Source organism: Aquila chrysaetos, chromosome 13 (genome assembly GCF_900496995.4).
Source record: "Aquila chrysaetos chrysaetos chromosome 13, bAquChr1.4, whole genome shotgun sequence".
Lineage (NCBI taxonomy): Eukaryota > Metazoa > Chordata > Aves > Accipitriformes > Accipitridae > Aquila > Aquila chrysaetos.
In genome coordinates this window covers 36,031,962-36,056,439 of record NC_044016.1, presented here as the reverse complement: position 1 = coordinate 36,056,439, position 24,478 = coordinate 36,031,962, and the positions used below count along the sequence as shown (strand labels likewise).

The window sequence follows — 24,478 nt, the reverse complement described above, 5'->3', positions numbered from 1 at the left end:
CCGTGTTACGGACGTCTTCTACGGGTGGGAAAGGCCACGCAGCCCCAGACACAGACTGTGGTAACGGCAACCTTCTGACTTGCAGACGCTCGGCCGGTGTGAAAGCCTTCAGCAGCTGCAGCGTAAGAGATTTTCAGCGTTTTCTCGCCACTGGGGGAGGGCAGTGTCTGCTGAACAGGCCAGCTATGGATACAGCATATAAAGCTCCCGTGTGCGGCAACAAAGTGGTGGAGTCGGGAGAGGCTTGTGACTGCGGTACCACCGAGGTTAGTTGTGGAGCCTTGGTACAGCAGGAAAGAGCCAAGCCATGTGTCCCAGGGTGGGAAGAACAATCCCAAGAGAGCTGTGAATTGCTCCTGTACCCTCCAGACCTCTGTGCAGGGCAGAGAGAGCCCAAGGCTTTATGAAACCCTAAAGCCATGCAGACACTTGGCTATGCTTGCCACCATGGCTGGAGCGGCTGTCATAGAGGGATGTTGTGTGGTGTTGGCAACAGATGGATGGAGGGAGTTTGTAAGCAGTTGTAGTTGTAAAGAGGGGCTGCCCCAGCCCCTCACTGCAGGGACAGTTTGTGGGGAGAAACTCTGTGATTGCAGCCTGCCAAAAAGGCAGGGGTGCTGTAGCAGTCCTGTGGTTTGCTGGCAGGGCATAGGCAGAGGTGAAGGCAGCAGGGAAGGTCTGGTAAAGGAGCAGTATTCCTGTTGCACAGTACTGGGGAGCAATGGGTGAATTCCTCTGTCTTGCTAGAAGCCCGCTGGTTTTGTGCTGTGCATGCGGATCTGCAAGCAATCTCTGTCCCTGCAATGCTGCCAGCACCGGCAATGGCTCCCCCACAGCCGCGGCCACGTATGGTTTTGAGGGCAGAAAATATGGTCTTGCTGTGGGAGCATGGATGGCTGGCAGCAGCCAGCGTGGCAGAGGGCTCTGCCTGGGCACCCTGGGTGCCACCGTCCACTGGAGAGCCTGGAGACGGCTGCCTCAGATAACAAGGGCTGCTGGAGGGAAAGGCCAAGCTCTCTGGCTTGTTCCCTTGTCATCCTTGGGAGAAGTGGAACCTTGCCTGACTGTCCCTGCCGGTCACCTCCAGGAATGCCAGCGTGACCCATGCTGCACCATTGGCTGCAAGATGAGGAGAGGGGTGCAGTGCCTGTCGGGACCGTGCTGTCGGAAATGCAAGGTAAGGCGTGTGGTGGGAGCGGGCAGGCTGCGTTCCCTAGGGATAGAGAGCCCTTGCGCCGGCATCGTTAGCGTACATGCCTAACGTGAAGCGGGAATGTAATGGGACCCAAGGGGGAAACAGGGACTGTGCATCCAGCCAACGGTACTGGCTAGGGCGCTGATGTGGACGGTCAGCAAATGTTGGAAAGTGAAGTGAGCATTATGAAGTGCTGGTGCTAGTTAGGTGCCTGTGTCCCAGGAAGGTTATTTTTAGGGTGCAGGTACTGTGCCTACTCCCAAAGTCCTGAGGTGAAGGAGATGCCGACTTTAAGGCTACACGCAAGGCTCATAGTGGCATTTCCCATTTGGCCTTCCCAGCTGTGCAGTGCAGGCTGCACGGGGCCGGGTGACTCCTGTCACTGGTGGCACATCTGTCCTCTCACCAAGAGCCACACAGGCTGCAAGGGAGGGCAGCGGGGCGCAGGAGCGACCCGGGGCCACAGGAGCTGGAACGAAGGCAGAGCGAGCAGAAATCAGCACATGAGAGTCGTGCCGTGTTGGGCTGTGTGGGTGCCAACCGTGTTGGGGGGGGGCTGCAGCTGGAGCTGGGGCTCCAAAGTACCGACAGCTTTGGTCTTGCAAATGTACAGAGGGGAAAGGGTGCAAGTGTGGTCAGGAGCCAGAGGAGCTGAGACTTCCCTTTCTGGGGGAGAGCCACTGTGGTGTCTGGAAGGTATGTATTCTACCTATTGTGCAGATCAGGCCAGCTGATGTTACGTGGGAGAAGCTTTGGATGTCCTTTTGTTTGTGTCGCTGGTTGATGCAGTTGTTGAAAATGGCAGATAGAGCGGTTGGTCTGAAATCTCTCCCTTATGGGCCTCGATTCCAGGCAGTTGGAAGCTGTGTGGTGGAAGCAGGGGGTGCTGGTTGGCAGCAGGCTTAACAGGAGCCAGCAGTGTGCCTGAAGTGGTCAGGCAGTTGGATGAGATGATCAGTGTAGGTCCCTTCCAACTGGAAAATATTCTCTCTCTTTCCTCTCTCCCTCCCTTCTCCCTTCTCCCTTCTCCCTTCTCCCTTCTCCCTTCTCCCTTCTCCCTTCTCCCTTCTCCCTTCTCCCTTCTCCCTTCTCCCTTCTCCCTTCTCCCTTCTCCCTTCTCCCTTCTCCCTTCTCCCTTCTCCCTTCTCCCTTCTCCCTCTCTTTCCTCCTAATTCTGTTGTAATCTGTTCTATTGAAATTCTGTTCTACTGAAACTCTATTCTAATCTAATCTATTTTCTTTCCTCTAGTTTGTGAAAAAAGGCACGTTATGTAGAAGCAGCTCTGAGGATGAGTGCGAGTTGAAGGAATATTGCAACGGCACCTCTGGGGAGTGCACACCTGACCTCTGGGTCATGGATGGGCATCCCTGCAGCAGGAACACCGCCTTCTGCTACCGGGGAGTCTGCCAGACAGCCAACAAGCAGTGTCAGAAGGTCTTTGGACGAGGTAAGGGTGATGGATTGCAGGAGAAGGGCTGGCTGTCGTGCGGGGAATGCAAAGACCTGGAAAGGAAGCATTGAAGTGGGAAACCCTGGCAGCCCAACCCATGTGCGCAAGTAAAAAGGGACAGGAGGCGCAGAGGAAAGGGAGGAAGCGTGTTGGGTGTCTGTCTGTCGGTGTGTTGCTGCCATGCAGGGTATTCTGGGGGGGTGTGTAAGGGACAGAGCCCCTGTAGCTAGAGTGGAGATGTCAGTGGGAGAAGAGATCTTGTGGAAGTTGATCCAAGCTGGGTGAAAGAGCAAGCGGCTGAGGGGCTGGTGGAAAAGCCCATGTGAGCACCACGGGAAGGGTGTCCAGGCACAAGGGTGAGCAGCTGGCCTGGCTGTGACTGGAGTAACTGAAGTCGGGGTGGCACAGCGCATCTGCCAGGAGACATAGGGCTGCTTTGGCAGCACGCTGTCAGGTACGATGCACTCGTGCATGTCCTGGGCACCTCGAGAAATGGCTCGTAATGAGCGTCTGCCTCGTGACCCCAGGGCGATATGTGCACATGTGGTGTTGCAGCACTGATGCTGTTCCAGGGAGGCTGGCAATGAAGGAGCAGTGTGTAGTTGGAAGTGGCGATGGGAGCAGTTGGTGGGGGACACAGCCATGCAGGATGAGGCTTGGCTACCTGTGAGCAATGTCCTTTCCAGCCAGGTGGTTGGTCTCATTCTCTGGGAGGTGACTCCCAGTGCGGAAGGGAGGCAGCCAGAGCATCCCACCAAGGCAGGCTGTAGGGAGCACGAAAGCAAGCAGGCTGGGTCTGGGCTCCTGCACAGCCATGGCTCCAAATGCCTGTGAGCACGCAAGTGGCCCCGGGCATCACCGAGTAGCGTGTGTAGTGTGTGGCCTAAGTGGTGATGCCCAACCCTGAGGTGGAGTCAGGCTGTTGGACAGACCACGAGTGTCGTTATGTGTTTGCAGGTGCCAAGAATGGGCCCTTGGCCTGCTACGAAGAAATCAACAGCCAAAGGGACAGAATGGGACACTGCGGCTCCAATCGCCACGGTTACCGGCATTGTGCATGGAAGTAAGTGCTGTAGCAAGGGTGCTGGGGTGCTCTGGCTGCAGCGTGGTCTGCCACGGAGCGGGGAGCCTGGTCCCACGGCGGGGGAAGAGGCAGAGTGCAGATGGGCTCCCCGGCTCAGCCGCCCATCAGTGGAGAGAAATATGCCGTCCTGGGGCTGGGTGAACAGGGGCACTGGACATGTCCGTGCAGAGCTGGTGAGCGCACGGGCTGGGAGTGGGGGATGCGGAAAGGGCCTGTGGTGGACATAAGCGTGCCGTGTCCCTGTGCTGGGAATTGGGCATTCGGGGTCCAGTTTCCAAGCACTCGCTCGGTGTTGGCAACAGAGCTGAAATGGAAGGATGAAGGTGGCTGTTGTCAAGTCTTTGCTCGTGATGCCTTTGCAGGGATCTCCGCTGTGGGAAGCTCGTGTGTGAATATCTGGGCTCCAAGCCCTTTACCAAAGAGAAGGCTGCGGTGATTTATGCTCGGGTGCAGAACACGCTGTGTGTAACGTTAGACTACATGAAGCCTCCCACGGAAAGGGACCCCATGCTGGTGAACGATGGCACCGTCTGTGATGACCACAAAGTAAGCAATCCTCTGACGTGTAGCAGCTCCCCTGGGAGAAGGGAGCACTTGTAGAAAGTATTGCTGTCATCTCCATCCTGAAGGAGTTGGGATAGATGTATGGGTGGTGTGACCCCCTTCAGATGGGGTCTGGCCCAAAGCCTGATGCTCCCTTGTGAGTTCCCAAAAGATCTGCAGCTCTCCTGAGTTGGAGCTGGGTGCGTAACTGCCCGGCTGGCTGACCCGGGGTTGCCTGCGTGCTTGTGCTGTAGATCTGCCTGAACCAGCAGTGTGTGCCTGCCACTGTCCTGAACTATAAATGTGAGATGAAGACAAAGTGCCACGATCATGGTGTAAGTCACGGTGCTGCGCATTGTTGGTTGTGGTTTGTTCAACTCTCTGGAGATGTGGCTCACAAAAGTGGCATCTCGGGTCGTATCTCTGGGGAAGAGCAGCCAAGAGGGGCTTGGTGGTGGAAGTGCCGGACCATCTCTCGAGGCTGCATGCATAGCACCTCCAGCATAGCTTCCTCGTGGAGCCAAGTGGCTTCTCTTTGTAAATCAGCCAAATGGAAAGGGTCTGAGCCTCCTGGAGGCTGGAAGAAGTGATAAGGACAGGGAGAAGGCAGTGCCCCGGGAGGTAACAGCCAGCATTGACCAAGGCAAAGGGCCAGCCATGGGAGCCTTGGGCGAGTTGTGCCCAGGGAGGCTTTGCCTGGCGCGAGGTGCCCTGACGTCTGTGCCCAGTGTCTGGTGAGTGAGGACATGTGGGCATGATCCTCTGCAGCTGGCTATAAATCCTGTCTCTCCCTGTCTGTCATGTAGGTCTGCAATAACCAAGGGAGCTGCCATTGCCATCCTGGCTGGAAACCACCAACTTGCCAGGAGAAAGCCGGGGCGAAGGGTGGGGGTAGCAGCAGCCCGTCTGGAGATGGTGAGTGGTGAGGGCAGCGGGTGCTCGGGTTCTCACGGGAAGAGGTGGTTCTGGGGCTGGGGCGACGGAAGCCCATTCCAACACTGGCTTGCCAGAGCAGAGCTGTGTAGGCAAGTGTCTGGGTCCTGTGGTGTGTCCCAGGATGGGCTCAAAGAGGTTGTTTTGTTTCCTGGGCCTAGATGAAGCAGATGTCAGGAGCAAGGGCTTGCTGAAGCTGTGGCTGCTTCTGACCTTCTGCCTCTTTGTGCCTGTTGCCGTTGGGCTCGTCCTCCTGGTGCTAAGGAGAAGTGGCCTGAGGCACTGTCTCGCCGTGGAGGAGTTGGATGAAGACAAGTGAGTCTGTTCTCTGCACCAAAGGGTGTCAAGGTGACGGTGTGTAGGTGACATGGAGGTGGCTGTAGGCAGCAGGAAGGCTGGAGCCCGGACAAGGACTCTTGCCATGCAGCACGCCCGAGGCGGGAAGAGGAAGCGGGAGCGATGCATGATGAAGGGATGAGGTGGCGGTGCTGCCATGGGGCTGGCGGCAGTGCTGGGAGAAGGTTTTTTGCTCCTTGCAGCTCTAGGCAGCTCTGTGACTGACAGGAGCTGCCTTCCCGGTCCCACTCTAGGTTGGGAGACAAGGATTGCGTCAATGAGGAAAGAGGCGTGTCAGATGTGTAGCTGCATAGCACGGAAGGACATTGAAATATAAGTCATTGCCCAAGTGGCTGATTGGTTTTTTTTGTGCTGGGCTTGTGCACGGGTGCCAGTGGAGCTGGCAGGGGAAATAGGGGAGAGGGAGCCATTGTGTGTGCCTTGACATTGGCAGGGAAGCGGCCTTAGTGTCAGCATCGGTGTAGGGGTCAGGGCACCGCAGGCAGTGCAGTTGTTGGAGTCACAGGCGGGCGGTGGCAGGGTCTCTGTGGCATGGTGGCTCCCAGATGCCTGCAGATGTGGCCAGTAGAAGCCATGGGAGTCAGAGCGGGTGGTTAGGAGGTGGCAGGTGGCCAGATGTCCCGGGCATGTGGCAGCAGATGACAGCCTGGCTGGTGGTGAGTTACCGTGAGCTCTGAGCAGTGAAGCTTAAAAGGTGCTTGCTGGGAGAAGGTGCGTGAGTGCAATAGGAAAGTAGGGTGGAACAGAGTGGAGTAAAGTAGCATAGAGTGGCATGGAATAGTGGAATTAGTTGGAAGGGACCTGCTGTAGTTGTTGCAGCTTGTGGGGCAAGTCACCGTAATGGCTGTTGGCATGATGCACCAGCAGGCGGGTCCCAGGATGTGTCCCAGCAGTGCTGTGTAGAGGCCAGCCAAGGGTGTGTGAGAGTTGGGTGCCATGGCCAGGGTCAGTCTCGGGAAGGATGCTCCCCAAGGCTCAGTATTGGGGTCAGTTCTGTTTAATATCTTTATCAATGATCTGGACGAGGGGATTGAGTGCACCCTCAGTAAGGTTGCAGACACCACCAAGTTGGGAGGGAGTGTTGATCTGCTGGAGGGTAGGAAGGCTCTACAGAGGGATTTGGACAGGCTGGATCGATGGGCCGAGGCCAATTGTATGAGGTTCAACAAGACCAAGTGCCGGGTTGTGCACTTTGGTCACAACAACCCCATGCAGCGCTACAGGCCTGGGGAAGAGTGGCTGGAAAGCTGCCCAGCTGAAAAGGACCTGGGGGTGTTGGTTGACAGCCGGCTGAATATGAGCCAGCAGTGTGCCCAGGTGGCCAAGAAGGCCAATGGCATCCTGGCTTGTGTCAGAAATAGTGTGGCCAGCAGGAGCAGGGAAGTGATCGTCCCCCTGTACTCAGCACTGCTGAGGCCACATGTCGAATAATGTGTTCAGTTTTGGGCCCCTCACTACAAGAAGGACATTGAGGTGCTGGAGCGTGTCCAAAGAAGAGCAACAAAGCTGGTGAAGGGTCTAGAGAGCAAGCCTTATGAGGAGCAGCTGAGAGAACTGGGGTTGTTTAGCCTGGAGAAAAGGACATGGTAGGAAGGTGGGGGGGTCGGTCTCTTTTCCTAAGTAGCAATGGGATGATAGGACGAGAGGAAACAGTCTTAAGTTGCACCAGGGGGGTTTAGCTTGGTTATTAGGAATAATTTCTTCACTGAAAGGGTTGTCAAGCATTGGAACAGGCTGCCCAGGGAAGCGGTGGAGTCACCATCCCTGGAGGTGTTCAAAAGGCGTGTGATGTGGCACTTAGGGACATGGTTTAGTGGTGGACTTGGCAGTGCTGGGTTAGCAGTTGGACTCGATGATCTTAAGGGTCTTTTCAACCTCAGTGATCCTACGGGCGGGCGGTTTGTCAGGGGGATAGGGGAGGACTGCGGTGGCAGAGAGCGTTGTCCAAGTTGGGGAGTTGTTGGTCTTGGTGCTCACGCAGGGGCGGGCGGCAGCGACGCGCGTTTGGCGAGGATGGTGCGGGGGTGCCGAGCGGCTCTGTGCGTGGAGGTGCCTGCCCGTGCAAGCAGACTCGGCGGGTGAGGTGCTGAGGGCTGTCCCTGTGGTGGGCTCTCTGGAGAGCTAGCTGGGGTGCATGTGGTGGGACCGGTCCCCAGACGGGGTCCATGTCTCTTGGCACGTGAGCCTGGAGAGTGGCAGCAGCATGCGTGGCAAGCTGCCTGGGCAATCCCGTGCGAAGCAGCCCTTGGGTGGGCAGGGACCTCGGGGTGGCGGTGGCTGGAGGTGGGTGCTGCCCAGAAATGATGCCTCTGTGGTGTTTCCTCTCTGGCAGCGGGTGTCGGAGTGCAGTCCATGGCGAGCACCGCAGGGAGGACGTTGCAGTGCAGCACGGCGGTGGAGACGACCGCAGCCCCAGGCTTGGGAGCAAAGTGGCCCGCAGCCTATGTCACGATCACTGTAAGCGTGTGTAGTGTGTCTCTTGTTGTGGTGCTTGTTGTTCAATGAAAGGTATCTACGATCTCTGAGGAGTTGTGTGATCCCTGAGTGGCACTACGTGCCAGAACCGTGCCTGGACTGGGAGGCCCCTAAATGGGTGGAGGAGCCCCGGCTGTGTGCTCTGATGGTGCGGGCAAGGGCTGCTCCTGCCCGGGACATGGCCAGGAGCTGCAGCCAGCCCTGACTGGCCTGTGCCCAGTGTGATGGCAGCGATTGACAGATTGACTGAGTGAGAGGTGCCTGCCAGCCATGGCCCTCGTTGGACTTAGAGCTGGCGAGGCAGGAGGGGAGCAGGCCTGGCCACATGTCAGTCAAGCAATGGAGCAGCCACAGAGCCCCTGAGAGCCTGCGTCACCCTTTGTGCCCGAGGAGCACCCATGCTGCGAACCTGCACCCTTACATCTCTTGCCATGGATTTCACTGTGGAGGAGCTGCTCCTCACCTCCCACTGACTATGCCCTCCGGGATCTGATGGGACATTGCCCGCCCCAGGCGCACCCTGTCCTCCCCTCGGATGCTGCTGTTTGGCACCCAGGGCCTGGGAGCTGCCTCTGCATGCCTGGCTCTGGCCTTTATCCAAATAGGATAGGTGGGGCAGGGGGAGAGCAAGGACGTGGCACGGCTTGGTGCTCCCCTGCTCCACTCCTGCACTGCCCCAGCCACCGTGTTCCCATGCAGGGCAGAATGGGGATGCAGCTACACAGCACCGTGCCCAGCACAGCAAACAGAGTTGTACCCTGCCAGCCCTGCCCCTGCACACAGAACCCCCGCTCCTACCCTGTCTGCCCCACTCTGGTGGCCCTCATGGCCCCCTCCCATCCCCGCACTGCGACCCTGGCCCCTACGCTCAGCCACCCTGACCACAGCACCCACCTCTCCTCCTGGCACCACTACCTGTTGAGCCCCAAACCCATGGTGGGTGCTGGGATGTTGTGCCAAGCCCACGGGCTGGTGCCATCCCAGCCCGTGCAGACCGCCTCTCAGCCAGCCAGAGAAGGAAGGAATCCGCACAGGCTGGCAGCGCTGACAGCTTCAATGCAAACAGGACAGACACAAGAACACTCACTCCTGTCCTGACCCTGCAGCCGTGGCTGGTCCATAGAAGCAGGGTCTTGCACTGTGCTGCACACTGAGAGCATCTCAGAAGAGCTGGAAAATTACTACTGCGATCCCAGAGCATCACCTACCTGACCCTGGGGACACCATTTCATCCCACAGGAACCTGGATGCCCTCCTCTCCTTCCTGGGTGGGGACAGTGGCATGAGCTGCTTCCTCGGGTCCCTGCTGGTGTGGGCAGCAGTGGCAGCAGCTGGAGTCGAGGTGTGGGGCACTGGCAGTGGCACGGACCGGGTGATGCTTTCTACCCAGCACATCTGCCCTGGGACCATGGCTTTGCTTGGTGCATTCAGGGATACAAGGACTGGCAACAGTTTTGTCCCTCCAGCATCTCTGCCAGCCGGGATGGAAGCACGTCTCCTACAACCACACCAAAACTGCCTGGGGCAAAACATCTCCACTTGAGGAACGAAGCGCTTTCTAGGCTGAGGCTGCAGGGAGATTATTAGTCATACAGACAGGCAACGCAGCCCAACACTTCAGAGCATCCTGCCCTGGGAGGCTCCTGGGGTCTGGTACCACTGTACTGATGTGCTGTGCCAGTGCACATTTTCCCCCAGGAAACCAGTGCATCCTGCCAAGCCCCCCTCGGATGGGGGGGGACCCACCAGCCTGCTCCGGTGACCCTCAGCCATGGGGACCCTGCCCTGCCAGGTGCCGGGCTGGGGCGGCTCTCGGCGGCGCCGGGGGGGCTCACGCCATCGCGGCCGACGCGCAGGAAGAGCGTGGGGCGGATGCACGGTCCCCGCCGTGGCGTGGCTGCAGGCTCCTTCCCGCTGGCGTGGGGCCGGTGGGAGGGTGGGCTGGGGCAGTGGCGGCGGAGGAAACCTGACTCATCAGAGCAGGCATCACGCCAGGAGATCCCCTCGTGCCCGGCGGTCCCCTCCTTGCTGTGGCTGCAGCCCCTGGACAGGCAAACCACAGCACTCACCCTCGGACTTGGGTGGGCTCAGGGTGCCCTGCCCAGCACTGGCACACCGTGGCACACAAAACCCTCCAGCCTTTCCACGAGAAAGACCTGCACTGTTGTGTTCCTGTGCATTGCAATTAGGTCAGAAGCCTGCAGACCCTCGTTGCAAGGAGGTCTAATTACCCTCTGTGCATCACCGTCCACTCAGCCTCCCTGGGAGTGGGTGTGTGCAGATGCGAGGAGAGCACGCTGGTGCTCCGGTGCAGGCACGCTACCAGCCCACCATTCACTACTGCTAATTAAAACTGTCATTCTGGTCTTGCACTTTGTTTGGCACTGGGAATTTAATGACACCATCAGCTCACGTTCAGCCATTAGACAGCTCACTGGAAATGCAGATAAACTCTTATGTGACACGAAATGTGGATTAGGGAGTTTCGCTCCCTGCCATGCAGCACTTACTTCTGCAGCAGCTGCTTTGGATGTGGCTCCCATTAATTTATTTTGGCTGTGCTGGGCATACTGTTAGTGCATACATCAGCGGCACCTCATGTGAGCATGGGGCTGAGGATACAGTGCGTGCCTCATATATCGCTCCTGCAGGGACAACGGTCCCTGGGCTCTGGCACTTGGGGGGTGTCACACAGCCTGCCAGGAGCTGTGGGCAGCTCCCAGAGCCACCCACGCACATCTGCCCTGCTGGGCCATACCCGGTGCCTGTAGTGGCTGCAGGTCCGTGCTGTGGTGTGGGCTCCATGCTGCACTCACGGTGTACCTGGGCTCTGCGGTTTCCAGCAAGATGAGAACAGTCCTTGGTTCTTGCATGGTTCCTGCAGACCAAGCACAGCCCACAGGACATGAGTTTGGCATTGCCAGGATCCTGGGGAAACCCAGCTGCAGAGACAGCATCCCTGAGCTGCCGCCAGCCTAAAGCACCCCAGGCTGCTTTGCTGCAGCCTCCCATGGGAGCCTGGAGCATGCCTGCGGTTCCGAGGGGAAGTCCTGGCAGCGGGGGAGACAGCTCACAGCCCCTACCCGGGTCAAGGGCGCTTCCCCGAGCCTTCCCCATAGGTGGATGCCCACAGGGATGGAGATCAATGTTTGCTGCGCGGCAATGCCTTATCGGCAACCTTTAATCTTGTTTGCTCGGACCCTCTGTCCATTGGGCAGCCAGGCCCCGGCTCCCCCCAGGACAAGGTACGCGACCGCGGCACACGGTGCTGGCTCAGCACATACCGGGAGCGGGGCAGCCGGTGCGTCTCCGCCGAGCCAGAGCACGTCCCGACCCTACAGCCAGCGCCAGGCGATGGAGGCTGGCGAAGGCACAGAGGAGACCCCGCTGCCTCTGGTGCTGACACGGTTTCAGCTCTCCGAGGAGTACGGCTTCCTTCTTCCCGATCCTCTGGTAGGAGACGGCTGTGCCACCGCGTCTGCATGCTACAGGAGACAGAGAACGGGAAAATAGAGGGGTTGGTGAGCGGCTTTCTGGTTGGGTTTCAATTCAGTGCTACTCTTAACAGTTTATAAAAAGCAATGAGGAAGGCACATGCTATTTTGGCTTAGACAGTTTCACAGGACAAACCCCTTGCTTTAAATATTATTAAACTGGCTGCAGCAAGGGGCACAGGGGAGAGGAGAAGGAGCTTTGCAATTCACACATTGGCCTTGGCTTTACAGGATTTCAGGGAGTACAAGGACAGCAGTCAGACTGCAGATCTCCTGTGCTGAAAGCAGTGCCATTTATCACTGGGCTCACCTCGCAGTGGGAGCGCTGAGGGACAGGCAGATACTTGTTTATCATCTATTAATTCGCGATCACGCAGGCTGGTATTACAAGAGGGGGAACCAGACACAAACCATTAGCCACAATGTGCAAGGCTGGATGGATGCTGGGAGCTGGGGCTGTCGGCGTCCGCTCGCCTCCCTCTCCCCTGCCAGTGCCCCAGGAAAACCTTTTCGCAAACACAACAGAGCAGGACGGTGAAAGCCCCCCGGCTGGGCAATGTCCAGCACAGCCCTCCCAGTCCCAGCGGCAAGTCACAGCCCTGCTCCCGCTCCCATCACTCCAATTCCCTTTTCTCCCCAGACCCTATGGCTCTTCTGCATTACAGCCAGAGCAGGGACTGGAGCAGGAGAGTTTGGGCGTTGTCTCTCATCAACTCTGAAAATTTTACCCAGGGCTAGGCTTATCTCCGAGCCCTCTGTTCCCTCCTTTGCGAAGGACGACAGCAGCAGCATGTCCCCCCCGCCCAGCACAGCCCTGAAGTGTTCTCTTTAGAGGAGGGAGCTGCACTCTCCCCTGAGCCTGCCCCTGCTTCTTGCACAGCCCCACAGCCAGCTCTGCTGACACCACATTTAACCCCTGGACATATCTTGCCCTGTCTCAGTCCTGAGCTGCTCAGGAACCAGGGGAAGAGATGAGACGCAGCCTTATGACACCCTGTGCGGCCAGACTCTGTGCGTTAACAGCCCTCCCTCTCGCCTCTCTCTACCAAGACAGAGCTGCCGGCGCCCTACGGTCCCTGGATGGAGATTGCCCATGACCTGCCTCAGCTGATCGCCAGCCATCGGCTCCGCTCACAAGTTCACCAGGTACCTGTGTTATCTTTCCTGACTCTGGAGCTCTCTCAAACCTTGGTCTGACACAGCAGTGTCTGCAAAAAAAACGCACGGAAAAGCAAACCAACAGCAAAGCCGTGTCCTCAGCAAGGACTCACGCAGACAGAACTAATACTGTGCAAAACATCGGCACAGAAATAAGTCCTACGGCAGATCCTACAGCGCACCGGCCAGCCGAGGCAGCGAGGGCTGGAGCGTGTCGAGCAGCATGCGGTGGCAGGGGAAACCCTCTAGATGTCACGAGAGCCACAGCTTGTCCTGGCCGTGCTCCCCACCGAGGATTCCAGTCGCTCCACGAGCCCCCTGGCCTGGCCGGACCCCTCCGGCACACGGGGATCGGCCGCTCTCACGTGCATCCCAGTGCGAGGGAGAGGAACACCTTTTGGAGTAAAATCCCACCGTTTACTGTCCATGCTCACGAACCAGCAACGGCGAACCAGTCGCAAATCTTGCAGGTGTGGGAGGGAACGGAGGCTTGCAGGGGGAGGGCGAGGGCAGGGAGAAGCACTAGGAGGGTCTCTCCCCGGCTGGCGGGGCAGCCCCCCACCGCGGGGGGCCCTTGGCATCGCCTGCGGTGCCCCTTGCTTCCAAAGGTCTCCCTGGCAGATGCCGCAGCTGAGCACCCGGCACCTCCGAGGGCATGAGGAGCTGCACTTGGCGCATCTGGTGCTCAGCTTCATCACGATGGGCTACCTCTGGCAGGAGGGCGAGGAGGGCACCATGAAGGTAAAATCAATGTGGAGCAGGTTCAGCTGCTCCTTGGGATCTGGGGCTGATGGTGCTCCCCTGGGACTCATCCCATGGGAGCAAAGCCTCTTTCCTGAGGCTGCCCGTAGACCCCTCCTGCCTGGTTGGGTGCTTGTAGACAGGCACCTTTCACCAGCCTGACAGTGTCCCCATCTTCTTCTGTGCTTTGTGCCCTTCAGGTCCTGCCCCAAAATCTCGCTGTCCCCTTCTGGGAGGTCTCGCAGGCCCTCGGCCTCCCCCCCATCCTCAGCCACACGGACTTTGTGTTGGCCAACTGGAGGAGGAAGAACCCCAACAGGTAAATGGGCAAACACGGGTGGATGGAGGGCAGCTCCTCCCGCAGTCGGGGCAACCGTGATGAGCCTGAGCAGGTCCCATCCAGCACACAGGACAAACGGTTCCCAAACCGCTCCTGTTCTGCCAAAAACCATTGAAAACCCACCATCACTGGGGGGCTGTCTCATGGGTGCAGACGCAGGTGCCCAGTGGGGAACTGGCTGCCTCTGGGAGCATCCCCGCAGGGGACGGCGCTTCCCATGGGCCAGCGAGCTCCTTTGTCTCCCACAGAGCACAGTCCATTACTGAAACAATTTATAACGTCTCTCTTTCTCTCTCCTTTTCTTGTGCATTTGTTGGCAATAACCGAAATGCCTTCAGGCCTCTGGAAATTGAGTAAGTATTTAAGATGCTTATTTATTTTCTAACAGTATTAGTTTTGTTTGAATTGGCTTAGCACTCCAACACTGCAGGGCTCTGCTTAGCTTGAACCTATCTCTTGATATATGAGCACAACAAAAACAGCTCAGTCTTTGGCACGCAAATACCACTGCAACAACAGCAAAGTGCCATGACCGCAGCTGAACCGTGGGCTGCTCTAGTCCGTGCAGAGCCTGCCTGTCATGGACCAGACTTTTAGCCCAGCGAGTGCATGGGGAGGGTCACGGGTCCCTCAAAACCAAAGCAGCCCCTCTCCCCTTTTGCTCTGTGCCAACTCATCTCTGCCCGTGATGCAGATAAGAGGCTCTGCAGCTGGGAGGGTTTTGCTCCAAGGACTCAGTGGGTCCCGGGGTGTGCGGGGAAATCCCGAGCAAGCGTCCTCCTAACCCCCGCGCGCTCGGCCGCTCTGCCCATCGCCCCTGCAGGAACCTGGACACTATCATCTCGCTGCCCGGGGGAGAGAGCCTGCGAGGCTTCATCCTCGTCACCCTCCTGGTTGAGAAGGCAGCTGTGCCTGGGATTAAGGTAGGGTACCGCCGTGCCCCGTAGCTCTTTGCTCGCCTGGAAAGCACCCACAGGCGCAGACCCACGGGGTGTACCCGTCCCCTGCACGCTTGCTCGCGGGCTGGGGGAAGGGGCAGAGCTGGTGTGGGTGGCAGCGGGTATGCAGAGCTGCTGTACACAGACATTCCAGCCTCCTCAACACTTTGTGCTCTCCCTCCTCTCCTCTCGCAGGCAATCATTCAGGCCATTCGTGCCATCCTGCAGCTTGATGAGGAGACCCTGCACAAAGCCCTGCAGGAGCTGGCAGAGGCCATCGGGGACATGAGCAAGGCTTTGAAACGGATGCATGGTAACAGCAGCCTTCAGCTGGAGGGCAGCTCATGTCCTCACATCGCTGTGCACGCTTTAGCTTATAGGATGCATTAGCGTAAATGCGCTTGGCCCATAAAGCGTCTCTGGAGAGAGCGAGCGGGAGGATGCAGGAGCAATTCAGGGGAAGCTTAGTGCTCCCAGGATGATGCATAGTGTTTGAGCACCCAAACGGGCCCGGGGTAAAATTATGGGGTGTTTTGGGGCTGAGTATAGCTCTGAGCAATGCTATACTGAGCACAGCAGTGCCCCAAGGAGCCCGGCTGGGGGAAGCCCACCGTGGGGAGGGAGCACCAGCACCGTGCAATGCACCGGTCCCTCCTGCCGGGTCCTTCTCGGGGCACAGATTCGGGTTGCCTCGGCTGTGGCGGAGCAGGGAGCACTGCCACACGGGAAATGCCGACGCGGTGGGAACTAATTGCCTTTTGCCCGCAGTAACATCTATGATCTGATTTCCTCCTAGACTATGTGGATCCAGCAGTATTTTATGCTGTGATCCGGATCTTTCTCTCCGGGTAAGTGTGGCACATTTCCTCCCAAAGCCACCGTGTCGGCAGCTCCCGGGGCTGGGGGGAGCAGGGGATGCGCTGGGAAGGGGCAGTCCAGATGGGGCACGGGGTCCCCCAGGCAGGATAGGAACCAGCGCTGTGGCCGGCAGTGGTGGCTCTGAGGGTGACGTGGTCCTGTCCCTCTTGAGGGATGGAGATCCCAGGCACTTGATCCACCTGCATGGAGCTGGAGCTGCTGGGCAAGGACCGTGGCAGAGCGCTGGGGTCTGCCTCCCCACCAGCTTCTCTCCATCCTGAACTTCAGCTTGGCTCCGGCACAGTCTCTGTGCTGCAATGGCTGTAATTGTGCAGAAATGAATCATTCCTGCTCTTGGCCCGAACAGTTTTGACAGGAGACTTATTTCTCTTTACTTTGCACACTGTACACACAAAGCTACGAAGCCAAGTGGGGTCTCTTCCCCCTGTGTGTTAAAGAAACATCTATAAGAAGCCTCTTGCTGTTGCTCCCTTACCATTCCGTTAACTAAAAAAACCTATTCCCCCACAAATACTGAAAAAAGTCCATTGGTCAAGGCAGAAACATGGCCATGAGAGCCCAGTGCTGTTGGTATGCTATCCCTCATCTTCCCTGCGGGTCTGCGAGCATCCCCAACTGCTCTGCTCCCGGGCTTCTCAGGGGGTTTCTATTTTTATTTCTCTTCAGCATATCTCGGCATTCCTAAGTCAAGAGTCTCCATGCATCCTGATTATGTTTCTCTCATTTTTTATCCAAGCTGACCTTGTCTTGATGGTCATCAGCCTGGAAAAACATGCCTTTTAAATTCTCTTCTGCTTATAAGAACTTCCCACTAGTAAAGGTTACTATAAATACATCCCTGGGAGAGCTAAAAATATTACAGTATTTGATAATGAATCTATTTTCTCTGCAGTTTGTGCAAAATCTGCTCCAGCAGTCAAACAGCCTTAGCAGCCAGCACCGAAAGCTTCATGAAATGGTGCATTCTTCAGAAGGTCAAGAGATATTTTTGTGCCAGGCACATTATCTCTCTGAAATTATAACTGCTCCTTCCATTTGTGAGCAAGCATTTATCCATTTTTGCACAACAGGCGCATAAAGCCAGATGACAGGGGCTGTGAGTTAATGGTGTATGGGGGGGAGGCACCGACGCTGCCCAGTTCCCGGGCTTGCCGAGGACGAGCAGCTTTATGAGAGGGAGGAAATTACATTACAGGCTTGTTCTCTGCTGAAATAAATAAAGGCAGGCTGTCCTGCGCTGTCTTTAAAGACATCATCTCAAGAGCAACAAGAACAGAGAAAAATCCAAAGTACAAACTTCAAGGGCTCAAAAGAGCATTTGGGCGACTCTATCTGCCGCAGAGGCAGCTCAGCTTCTCCTAATGGCCACTGGGATTTCAAGGAATTAATGTTAAGTGCCACTATTGCCCAGATAAGTGCCTCCTCGCCTCTTGCACACCCGAAGCAGCTCTGCACATGCAAACCACCCTGTGGCACCTGCCGGAGCCGGGACCCGAGTCGGGGACGGAGGTGCAGCCAGGCGGAGGGCAGGGTGTCCCTGCACCACGCCGTGGGGTGCTCACCGGTGCGCGGCAATCCCATAGAACCATCCCTAGCTCCTCGGCAAAGGATAACTAAGGATTTCTCCCTACACCCATGACCTTGTCGTGTGCCTCGACACAGTGTTTGATTTCCAAGTTTATCTCGCGTTTGAGGAGAGCTGACAAGGCTGAACGAGGAGGAGATCCATGGGCCAGGTCAGGAAGGTTTCACTCAATCTTGCCGGCCCAGGGTCCCTTCTCACAGCATCCCCCCCTGTTATCAGCCACCCTGCGGCTGCTCCCTGCCTGACTTCCATGTCTTCCCACTCAGCTGGAAAGATAACCCCGCCATGCCGGACGGGTTGATATACGAAGGTGTATCTGACGAGCCCATGGCGTACTCGGGAGGGAGCGCGGCACAGAGCACCATCCTTCACGCTTTTGATGAGCTCCTGGGGATTCGCCATAGCGAGGAGAGCAGTAAGTCACACACTTTTTTCTTTTTCCCAAGCAAATAAGGTGCGGGGGAAGAACCGAGCCAGAGCGATTCCCACAGCCGTGGGACGGCTGTGTGTGCCAGTCGACAGGACACGTGCCCATCTTGCCCTCGCAAAACCCTCGCAGAGCCCAGCTGGGACGAGGCTCTGCCCAGTTCGTTAGGGAGGAAGTCTATAAACGAAGCTCTGGCAGGCACTTCCTCAGTGCTATAAATTCCCAGATGGACAGACTTTGCTTTTTGTGTGTCAGCTTTTTACTGAGGTTATATATGGGTACGGAGAAGAGGGAGCAGAGTGCACCAGTATCTTGCCAGTAATTTAGCTCATCCATTCACATAGTTTCGCATTAGTCTGGCCCACAACAGAATGTATTTATCAGAAATTAGCAAAACCACTCTAATAGCAAAAAAACCCCTAAACAACCTGAAACCGAAAGACTGAGAGCAAGGGCTAAAACCTGCCTTTTAGGGTTAAGACCAAGCCTAATGGAGCGTTGACCTAATATGGGTTTTCTTTCTCAATTAATTGGAGGCACAGAGACAGAACAGCGGAGGGCCGGAGGCCGCGCAGGCTGTCGGGTACCACCCAGCGCAGTGGTCCCTGCAGACCACGCCAGCACCGGTGCTCCGGTCTGGCCGCTCTTTGAGAGCACCAGGGTGCTTTAACCTACTTGCCCACAACTTATTTACCTTTTTCTGGTGTCTTGCAGCTGCCTTCCTGCACAGGATGAGGGACTACATGCCCCCACCCCACAGAGCCTTTGTGGAGGAGATCCACCGTGCCCCCTCCCTGAAGCAGCATGTGCTCTCCTCTGGAGACGCACGGCTCTGCACGGCTTTCAACCGGTGCGTCTCAGCACTGGCAGAGTTCAGGTCCTACCACATCACCATTGTCACCAAGTACATCACCGTTGCGGCGGCCAAAGCCAAGGCTGGGCAGGCAGACGCGGGTGACAGGGCTGGCCCCTCTGCGGTGAAGCCCCCGTCCGCGCTGGAGGCCAAAGGGACCGGCGGGTCCCACATCTTCAGCTTCCTGAAGAGCGTCAGGGACACCACCAGGGAAGGGATGATAAGTGCCTGACTTGCCCTGAGGGTTTGCAAGGCACTGCTGAAAGCGGGTGCAGAAGGCCAAACGGCTCCAGCGCGTGTCTGCGGCGCACGAGCCAACATCCGACCACAGCGACCTTCACCGAAAACCTCCTCTCAGCAGCACCCTTCCCGCTTGCATGCATCTGGGACATGGGGAACGTGCTCTGGGTTGTCGAGGGAGGAGAGGACTGCTGCTGATAACCCCCCAAAGGCACACAGTGAGCACAGCATCCTTCCGCGGCACCGGGATGGGCACAGCATCCTTCCACGGCACTGGGATGGGCACAGCATCCTTCCATGGCACTGGGATCAGCACAGCATCCTTCCACAGCACCGGGATGGGCACAGCATCTTTCCACGGCACCGGGATGGGCACAGCATCCTTCCACGGCACTGGGATGGGCACAGCATCCTTCCACAGCACCGGGATGGGCACAGCATCCTTCCATGGTACTGGGATCAGCACAGCATCCTTCCACGGTACCGGGATGGGCACAGCATCCTTCCACGGCACCGGGATAGGCACAGCATCCTTCCACAGCACTGGGATGGGCCCAGCATCCTTCCATGGCACCGGGATGGGCACAGCATCCCTCTCTGGCACCGGGAATTGCTGTGTCCCTCCAAGCCCTGCTTGCTGCACCCCCCCAGGCTCTCTCTCTGCGACCCCCCCCGGGGGTCGGGGCTGCCGCTCCGCTGCGGGGACCGCAGAGGGGGGCTGGAGGTGGCTTGGGGTTCCGCGACCCTAATAAAGCAGCGGTTCCCAAACCCAGCCGTGCTGCCGGGCCCTGTGTCCATCGCGAAGCCGCGTTCCCCGGCCGGCCCATCGCGACATCCCAGCGCTTCTCCATCGCGAGGTGGCGACAGAAACCTGCTTTTGGCTCCGCCGCAGACGGGCTCCCTCGCAGCAGCGGAACGGCGGGGGAGCAGGTAAAACAAAACACTAGTGGGGATTTGGGAGGGCTGCGGTGAGTGCTGGGGGCTGCGGGGTGCGAGATGGGGCTTCCCAATGCGACCCACAGCCCTTGGTACCCAGACACGGCTCCTCTCCCCCCACCAACCAGCCCTGTCGTTTTAACACCGGGACACGACGTGTTTCTTATGTGCCCAGGGCTATCAGGCCCCTGTGGGTCCCAAAACACCGAGGCAGTGTCCAGTCAGCAATTGTCATCAACCTTTTCAGCCTGATCCTGATACTTGGGCTGGTAACAGCAAGCAGTCGGGTCTAAAAGTCAGATTCTTGATTGCCCGGCATTTCACAGTTACTTGTTTCTGTACAAGACAGTTTTGTCTGCTGAAATCCCTGCTCCCAGTTTGAGTAACAGGCAGAGATCTTGCATAGCTCATGTGTCTGCAGCGGGACCACAATTACTCACAGGGGAAGTCTGCTGACAAGCACCAACTCTCCAGTCATGGGAATGATGCTGAAGTCACTCAAACCCAACTGAGAGGCGAAAGTGGATGAGAGAAGTGAGCAGAGCATGTGGGAAAAACGCAGCATGTCAAGGAAGCTGGTGTTCACTTGGAGATGCTGCATTAAGGTATAAGGCTTTACTCTCCATTGCCAACTTCATTGCAGGTCCTGATTCATTAAGGGCTCAGGATGTCACACGGGCAAAGCGGCAACATTTGGGCACACAGAGGCTTCACTTTCTTAAGTCTCAGTGAATGAGCAATGCTGTGCTGTGGCAGGATGGGGGGGACATACGGTTTCCTCGAGGGGCCGGTAAGGGAAAAACAGCTCAGACAAACCCGTGGTCCTCACCGGGTATCTGCGGCAGACCAACACCCGGCTTGATGCTGGGTTCAGCCCAGGACCTAACACGCAGGTTCCTACGATACAGAGAGCGCAGCAGATGAAGCAAGAGCAGCAAACAACCCTGCAGCTCGGCATAGCTGCCAGGGCTCTTGCCTGCTCCCCCATGCATCGCTCCCCGGCCCAGGGCGGTAGGACTGGGCTCGCCTCACCCCACCGTGCTGGGGAAGGGTGGACAGATCTTTGGGCCAAGAGCGGTGATAAAGCTTTTTTCATAATGCCAGGTGCCCAAGATGCCTTTTTACGGTGAGAGAGCACCCCCAAATTCCTTGGAATCGGCATCTTTAGGGAAATCAGGCCATATGCCTCCGTGTTTTGCCTGCCCAGGTTTTGCTGGCATGGCCACCAGAGACAGGTTTCACACCCAATCAGTGTCTCGGTGCAAAAATAGCTCTGGCAGTGCCACTTCTCCTGCACTATCAGAAGACAGTCAAGGTCCTTTGAAATGAGGCTTTGTTCCCATAAGGGCAACAAAAACCTCAGCACACAGCAGCTTGAATTATTAAAGCTCCTTGCTAAATTTTATTTTGTGCCCTCTTTTGAAAGGCAGTCTTAAAACTGGGGCTTAAGAGAAGATATCTTCAGTAAACAACCTATGGGAATGTGTCAGCACCTTTAAATCTTTGCCTGGCAGCCCTCATTCCACTCGATCTTCATTTCTGAATAGCTGCTGCATATTTTATGTAGGAAATATTTCATTCTGGTGATTGTCTTGGTCTATTACATTTCAGACCATTTCAGGAAAACAGCAAACTTACTTTGAGGGGAAAAAAAAAAAAATCACTCCACCTAAATGAAAAATACAATCGAGACTCGCAGGGAGCTGGCACAGGCTGGCACTGCAGGGGAGACGCGTGGGCTCCATGCACGCTGTGGAGTGCCCAAACCCATACTGGTCAGCAGCAATGCTGGTGCCAGGAAGGGGCAAAGGGCTCCCGGGGGGATTTTGTTGCTGCTGCAAATCCTTGTGAAGCCCCAGGGCCCTTCTCCGCACACGCTGCCCCTGCCCCAACCGGTAGGATCACAGCAATGCTCCAACTCAGGAGGAAGGAGAGCAATTTTGTGCTGCCTTGGAAGAGAAAAGGGGAGCTAGGAAACCAGAGGAGACACACCAGAGGGCTCTGGGGGTACCCCACACCAGTGGGCACGCTCACCTTCAACACAGTACTTTTGGGAGGTGAGGAAGGTGCCTAAAGAGCTGCACAGAAACAGAGTCAGACCACGGCATTCCCAGGTCAGCAAACTACATAGCAAGGACTCACCACATTTGAGTTCACTTTACCAAATGCTTTGTGAGAGACACATCCAGCGACAGCACACGCATTAATCAGATTCAGCTCCTTTAAAGTTGGATTCAGGGAGGATCCTGCCGCACTTGCAGCACCCAGACAGTGATGCACAGTGATGCACAGACCCTTCCCGTCTTCTCTCCTGGCAGGCTGGGACAGCTGCTTCGTGAGAGCTTTGATTTCTCTCTGTTTCCAAACCACTGCTGTCTAATATTGATCACAAGGCACAGACATCTAAGGTCTCAGGTGCATTATGCCTGGAAGTACATTGCATTTAAATAATTTACGCCTGCGCCTAAAAATGCCACAATACGGTTGAGAATAACACAATGCTTGGCATTCATTTTGCGTGCTGCCATCAGGAACTGCACTGCGATGCACTGCCCGCAGCCACGCAGCACGACGGGTCTGCGGACCCGAGGTCCCGCTCTGCCCTGATGGGTTCATTTCGGCAGGCGCTGGGGGAGCCCTGGACGCATGGGGTGGCACGGCCCTTCTGCCACCAAAGGCAATACGAAGAGCAAAGGAAATTCAGAGCTGTGCCACAGTCACAGCCCAGACCCCAGCTGGGACAACCAGCGCCTGCGGGACACCCGAGATGCCCTGCGCTGCTGCCTGCACTGGGACGGGCAGACTGAAGTTCATTTCTGCCCAGGCTCCACACAAATGAGACCAGGATTTTGCACCGCTTCCCCGAACCCGGCAGCATCTGCTGGGTCAGCCAGGATAGACGCCTGATGTCTGGGAGCTGATTCAACACCAAGAGGGATGTCTCAGCCCTCAGCCACAACCAGAACAGCAGCTACAGACCCAAATTAGCACCACCCACACAGAAAACTATCTTATCATTGCAAACAGAGGCCCTGCCCCTGCAGCGCTGATGCACACACATTTCCATCGCGAATCTGCGGCTCTGGAGCCGCCCAGCAGCCTCGGCACGGCACTCCCAGCCCCGTTCTGGGGGTGTCCACCTTCTTGACACCTCGTTACCCCCTTTTATTAAGCGGAGATTTTTTCCATGGAGTCTGATGGTCCGATCCATGTGATGGAGAAGGAAGCCTGGTGCACACTTGAGGGGGACGGGAGGACACCCCGCCTGGGCACACCTTCAATGCCACCAAACCTCATGAGAGCTCCGGTCAGCTGCACCCGGCTGCTGAGGCATCAACACGAAGTCCGAGAGCTGCATCCCTTTCCTCCGCAGCCCAGGCAAGCCAGGGCCTCTCTTATACCTTATCACAAAATTCCCTTCCTACTCTGCTCAAAAGCACGACGCTTTCCTTTTTGCTACAGCCTTGTGTATAGTGCACTAAGAGGGTAAAAGGAGGAAAGGTGCCTGGGTGCCCCGCAGCGAGGCTTGTTGGGTGCCCACCAGCCTGCGTCAGGGCATGCACGGGCACAAGTCCCCGGCTCCTTCGCCCAGCCATCTCTCCTGGGCAAGGGGACGTACCAACAGCAACAACCTCTGCAGGGTCCCGGGGCTGCCCCCAGACCCGGCTCAGCTTCTGCCCTCCCCTCGCAGCCAAAATCTTCCGTGGCCCCGGGGAGGGCAGCTCGAGGGACGTTGGTGCACAGGGTGTTTCTCAGCTGTAGCTCACAACAGCGCCCAAGGAAAGGCCCCTCGCTGCAGGCTCCCCAGCAGCACCCAGCACCCCACACCGCTCGTCTCTGCCTCTCCCCTGCCCGGCACGGTCCCCAGCCTGCCCGCACCTGGCTGTCACCACCCGTGCTGCGCCTAGCCCGGCGGCCGCCATCCCACCCACGCTGCTTGCTCAGACTTTCCGCTCCGCTCCTCAATTGCTTCGGCCTCCGGTTCCCTCCTCGCCTTGCCCAAGTCTCACCCAGGTCACCTTCCACCACTGTGCAAAAGTTCCTGAGATGCCTCTGGGCAGCAGCCGGGCTGTCGGCCCCGCTCCCCAGGGCGTCTGACAGCCCCCGGGCAGACAGAGCCAACCGCTTTGCTGCGATTCCTGCTACCGCTTTTGTCCTCGTGAATATTTGAAATCAAACAAGAATACAAACATTGGGATTCTAGACACTTCCCAACCCCAACCTTATTTATCATACTTGGCTCTGCTCCTGGAACCAGGGCCAGGAGAGGCTCCGAACGATCTAAGTTATTTAACATGCTGTGCATAGATCAATCTCACTCTCCCCTCTAGCCACAGGTTTCCCTTTGTGGTTTGCTGCACACTTATTATGTCCATCAATATCCAAGTAATTAAAATCCCCCATTATCTGGGTCCTGGCTGCCTTACGAGCTCCTCATAAGCTATAAAACCTTTCATGATCAACCTTCCGTAAGTGCCCGGGAGGTCCGCAGCCCCATCCCAGGATCCCCAGGCTGCTGTTATAACCCTGAAGGTCCCACCGAAACTGCCGCCTGCTCCAGCCTGAAGCGTGTCTGCCATTCCTCGCCATGCATTCCTGTTCTGTGCCAGGATTGCTCATTTTTATCCCAGTCTTTCTCTTTTTGCCGGTAAGTTTATCTCAGAGCAAGCCCCCCCAACTCCTGCTTAGCTCACATGGCTGGAGGCGAGTACCGGACCTGCTGCATTCCTGCGAGCACCCGCAGGCTGCCAGGCTCTGGACGGTCACATCCCGAATTTTGCCCTGCTGCATAATCGCTCACCATACCCTGGAAAAGCAGCGAGCCCCCAAAACTGTCACACCTGCAGCC

General features: G+C 57.1%; 1 protein-coding gene across 1 annotated transcript; it reads left to right on the top strand.

Moving 5' to 3' along the window:
* Nucleotides 1-79: 79 nt before the first annotated feature.
* LOC115349879 lies at nucleotides 80-19,465 on the top strand. The gene is made up of 18 exons (XM_030034707.2): nucleotides 80-266; nucleotides 1,088-1,177; nucleotides 2,445-2,643; nucleotides 3,604-3,709; nucleotides 4,093-4,276; nucleotides 4,528-4,608; nucleotides 5,080-5,188; nucleotides 7,896-8,020; nucleotides 11,158-11,559; nucleotides 12,583-12,678; nucleotides 13,312-13,431; nucleotides 13,632-13,750; nucleotides 14,110-14,124; nucleotides 14,595-14,694; nucleotides 14,905-15,022; nucleotides 15,506-15,557; nucleotides 17,440-17,588; nucleotides 18,315-19,465. The coding sequence occupies exons 1-18, from the start codon at nucleotides 186-188 to the stop codon at nucleotides 18,683-18,685; spliced, it is 2,517 nt and encodes an 838-aa protein (XP_029890567.2). The 5' UTR covers nucleotides 80-185; the 3' UTR covers nucleotides 18,686-19,465.
* Nucleotides 19,466-24,478: the final 5,013 nt, after the last annotated feature.

Excerpts from the sequence above, each read along its gene's own strand:
- LOC115349879 (XM_030034707.2), top strand. The coding sequence starts at position 186 with ATGGATACAGCATATAAAGCTCCCGTGTGCGGCAACAAAGTGGTGGAG. Across the intron at positions 13,432-13,631 it reads GCGAGGAGGGCACCATGAAG|GTCCTGCCCCAAAATCTCGC; the intron begins GTAAAATCAATG and ends TGTGCCCTTCAG. Across the intron at positions 14,695-14,904 it reads CAGCTGTGCCTGGGATTAAG|GCAATCATTCAGGCCATTCG; the intron begins GTAGGGTACCGC and ends CTCCTCTCGCAG.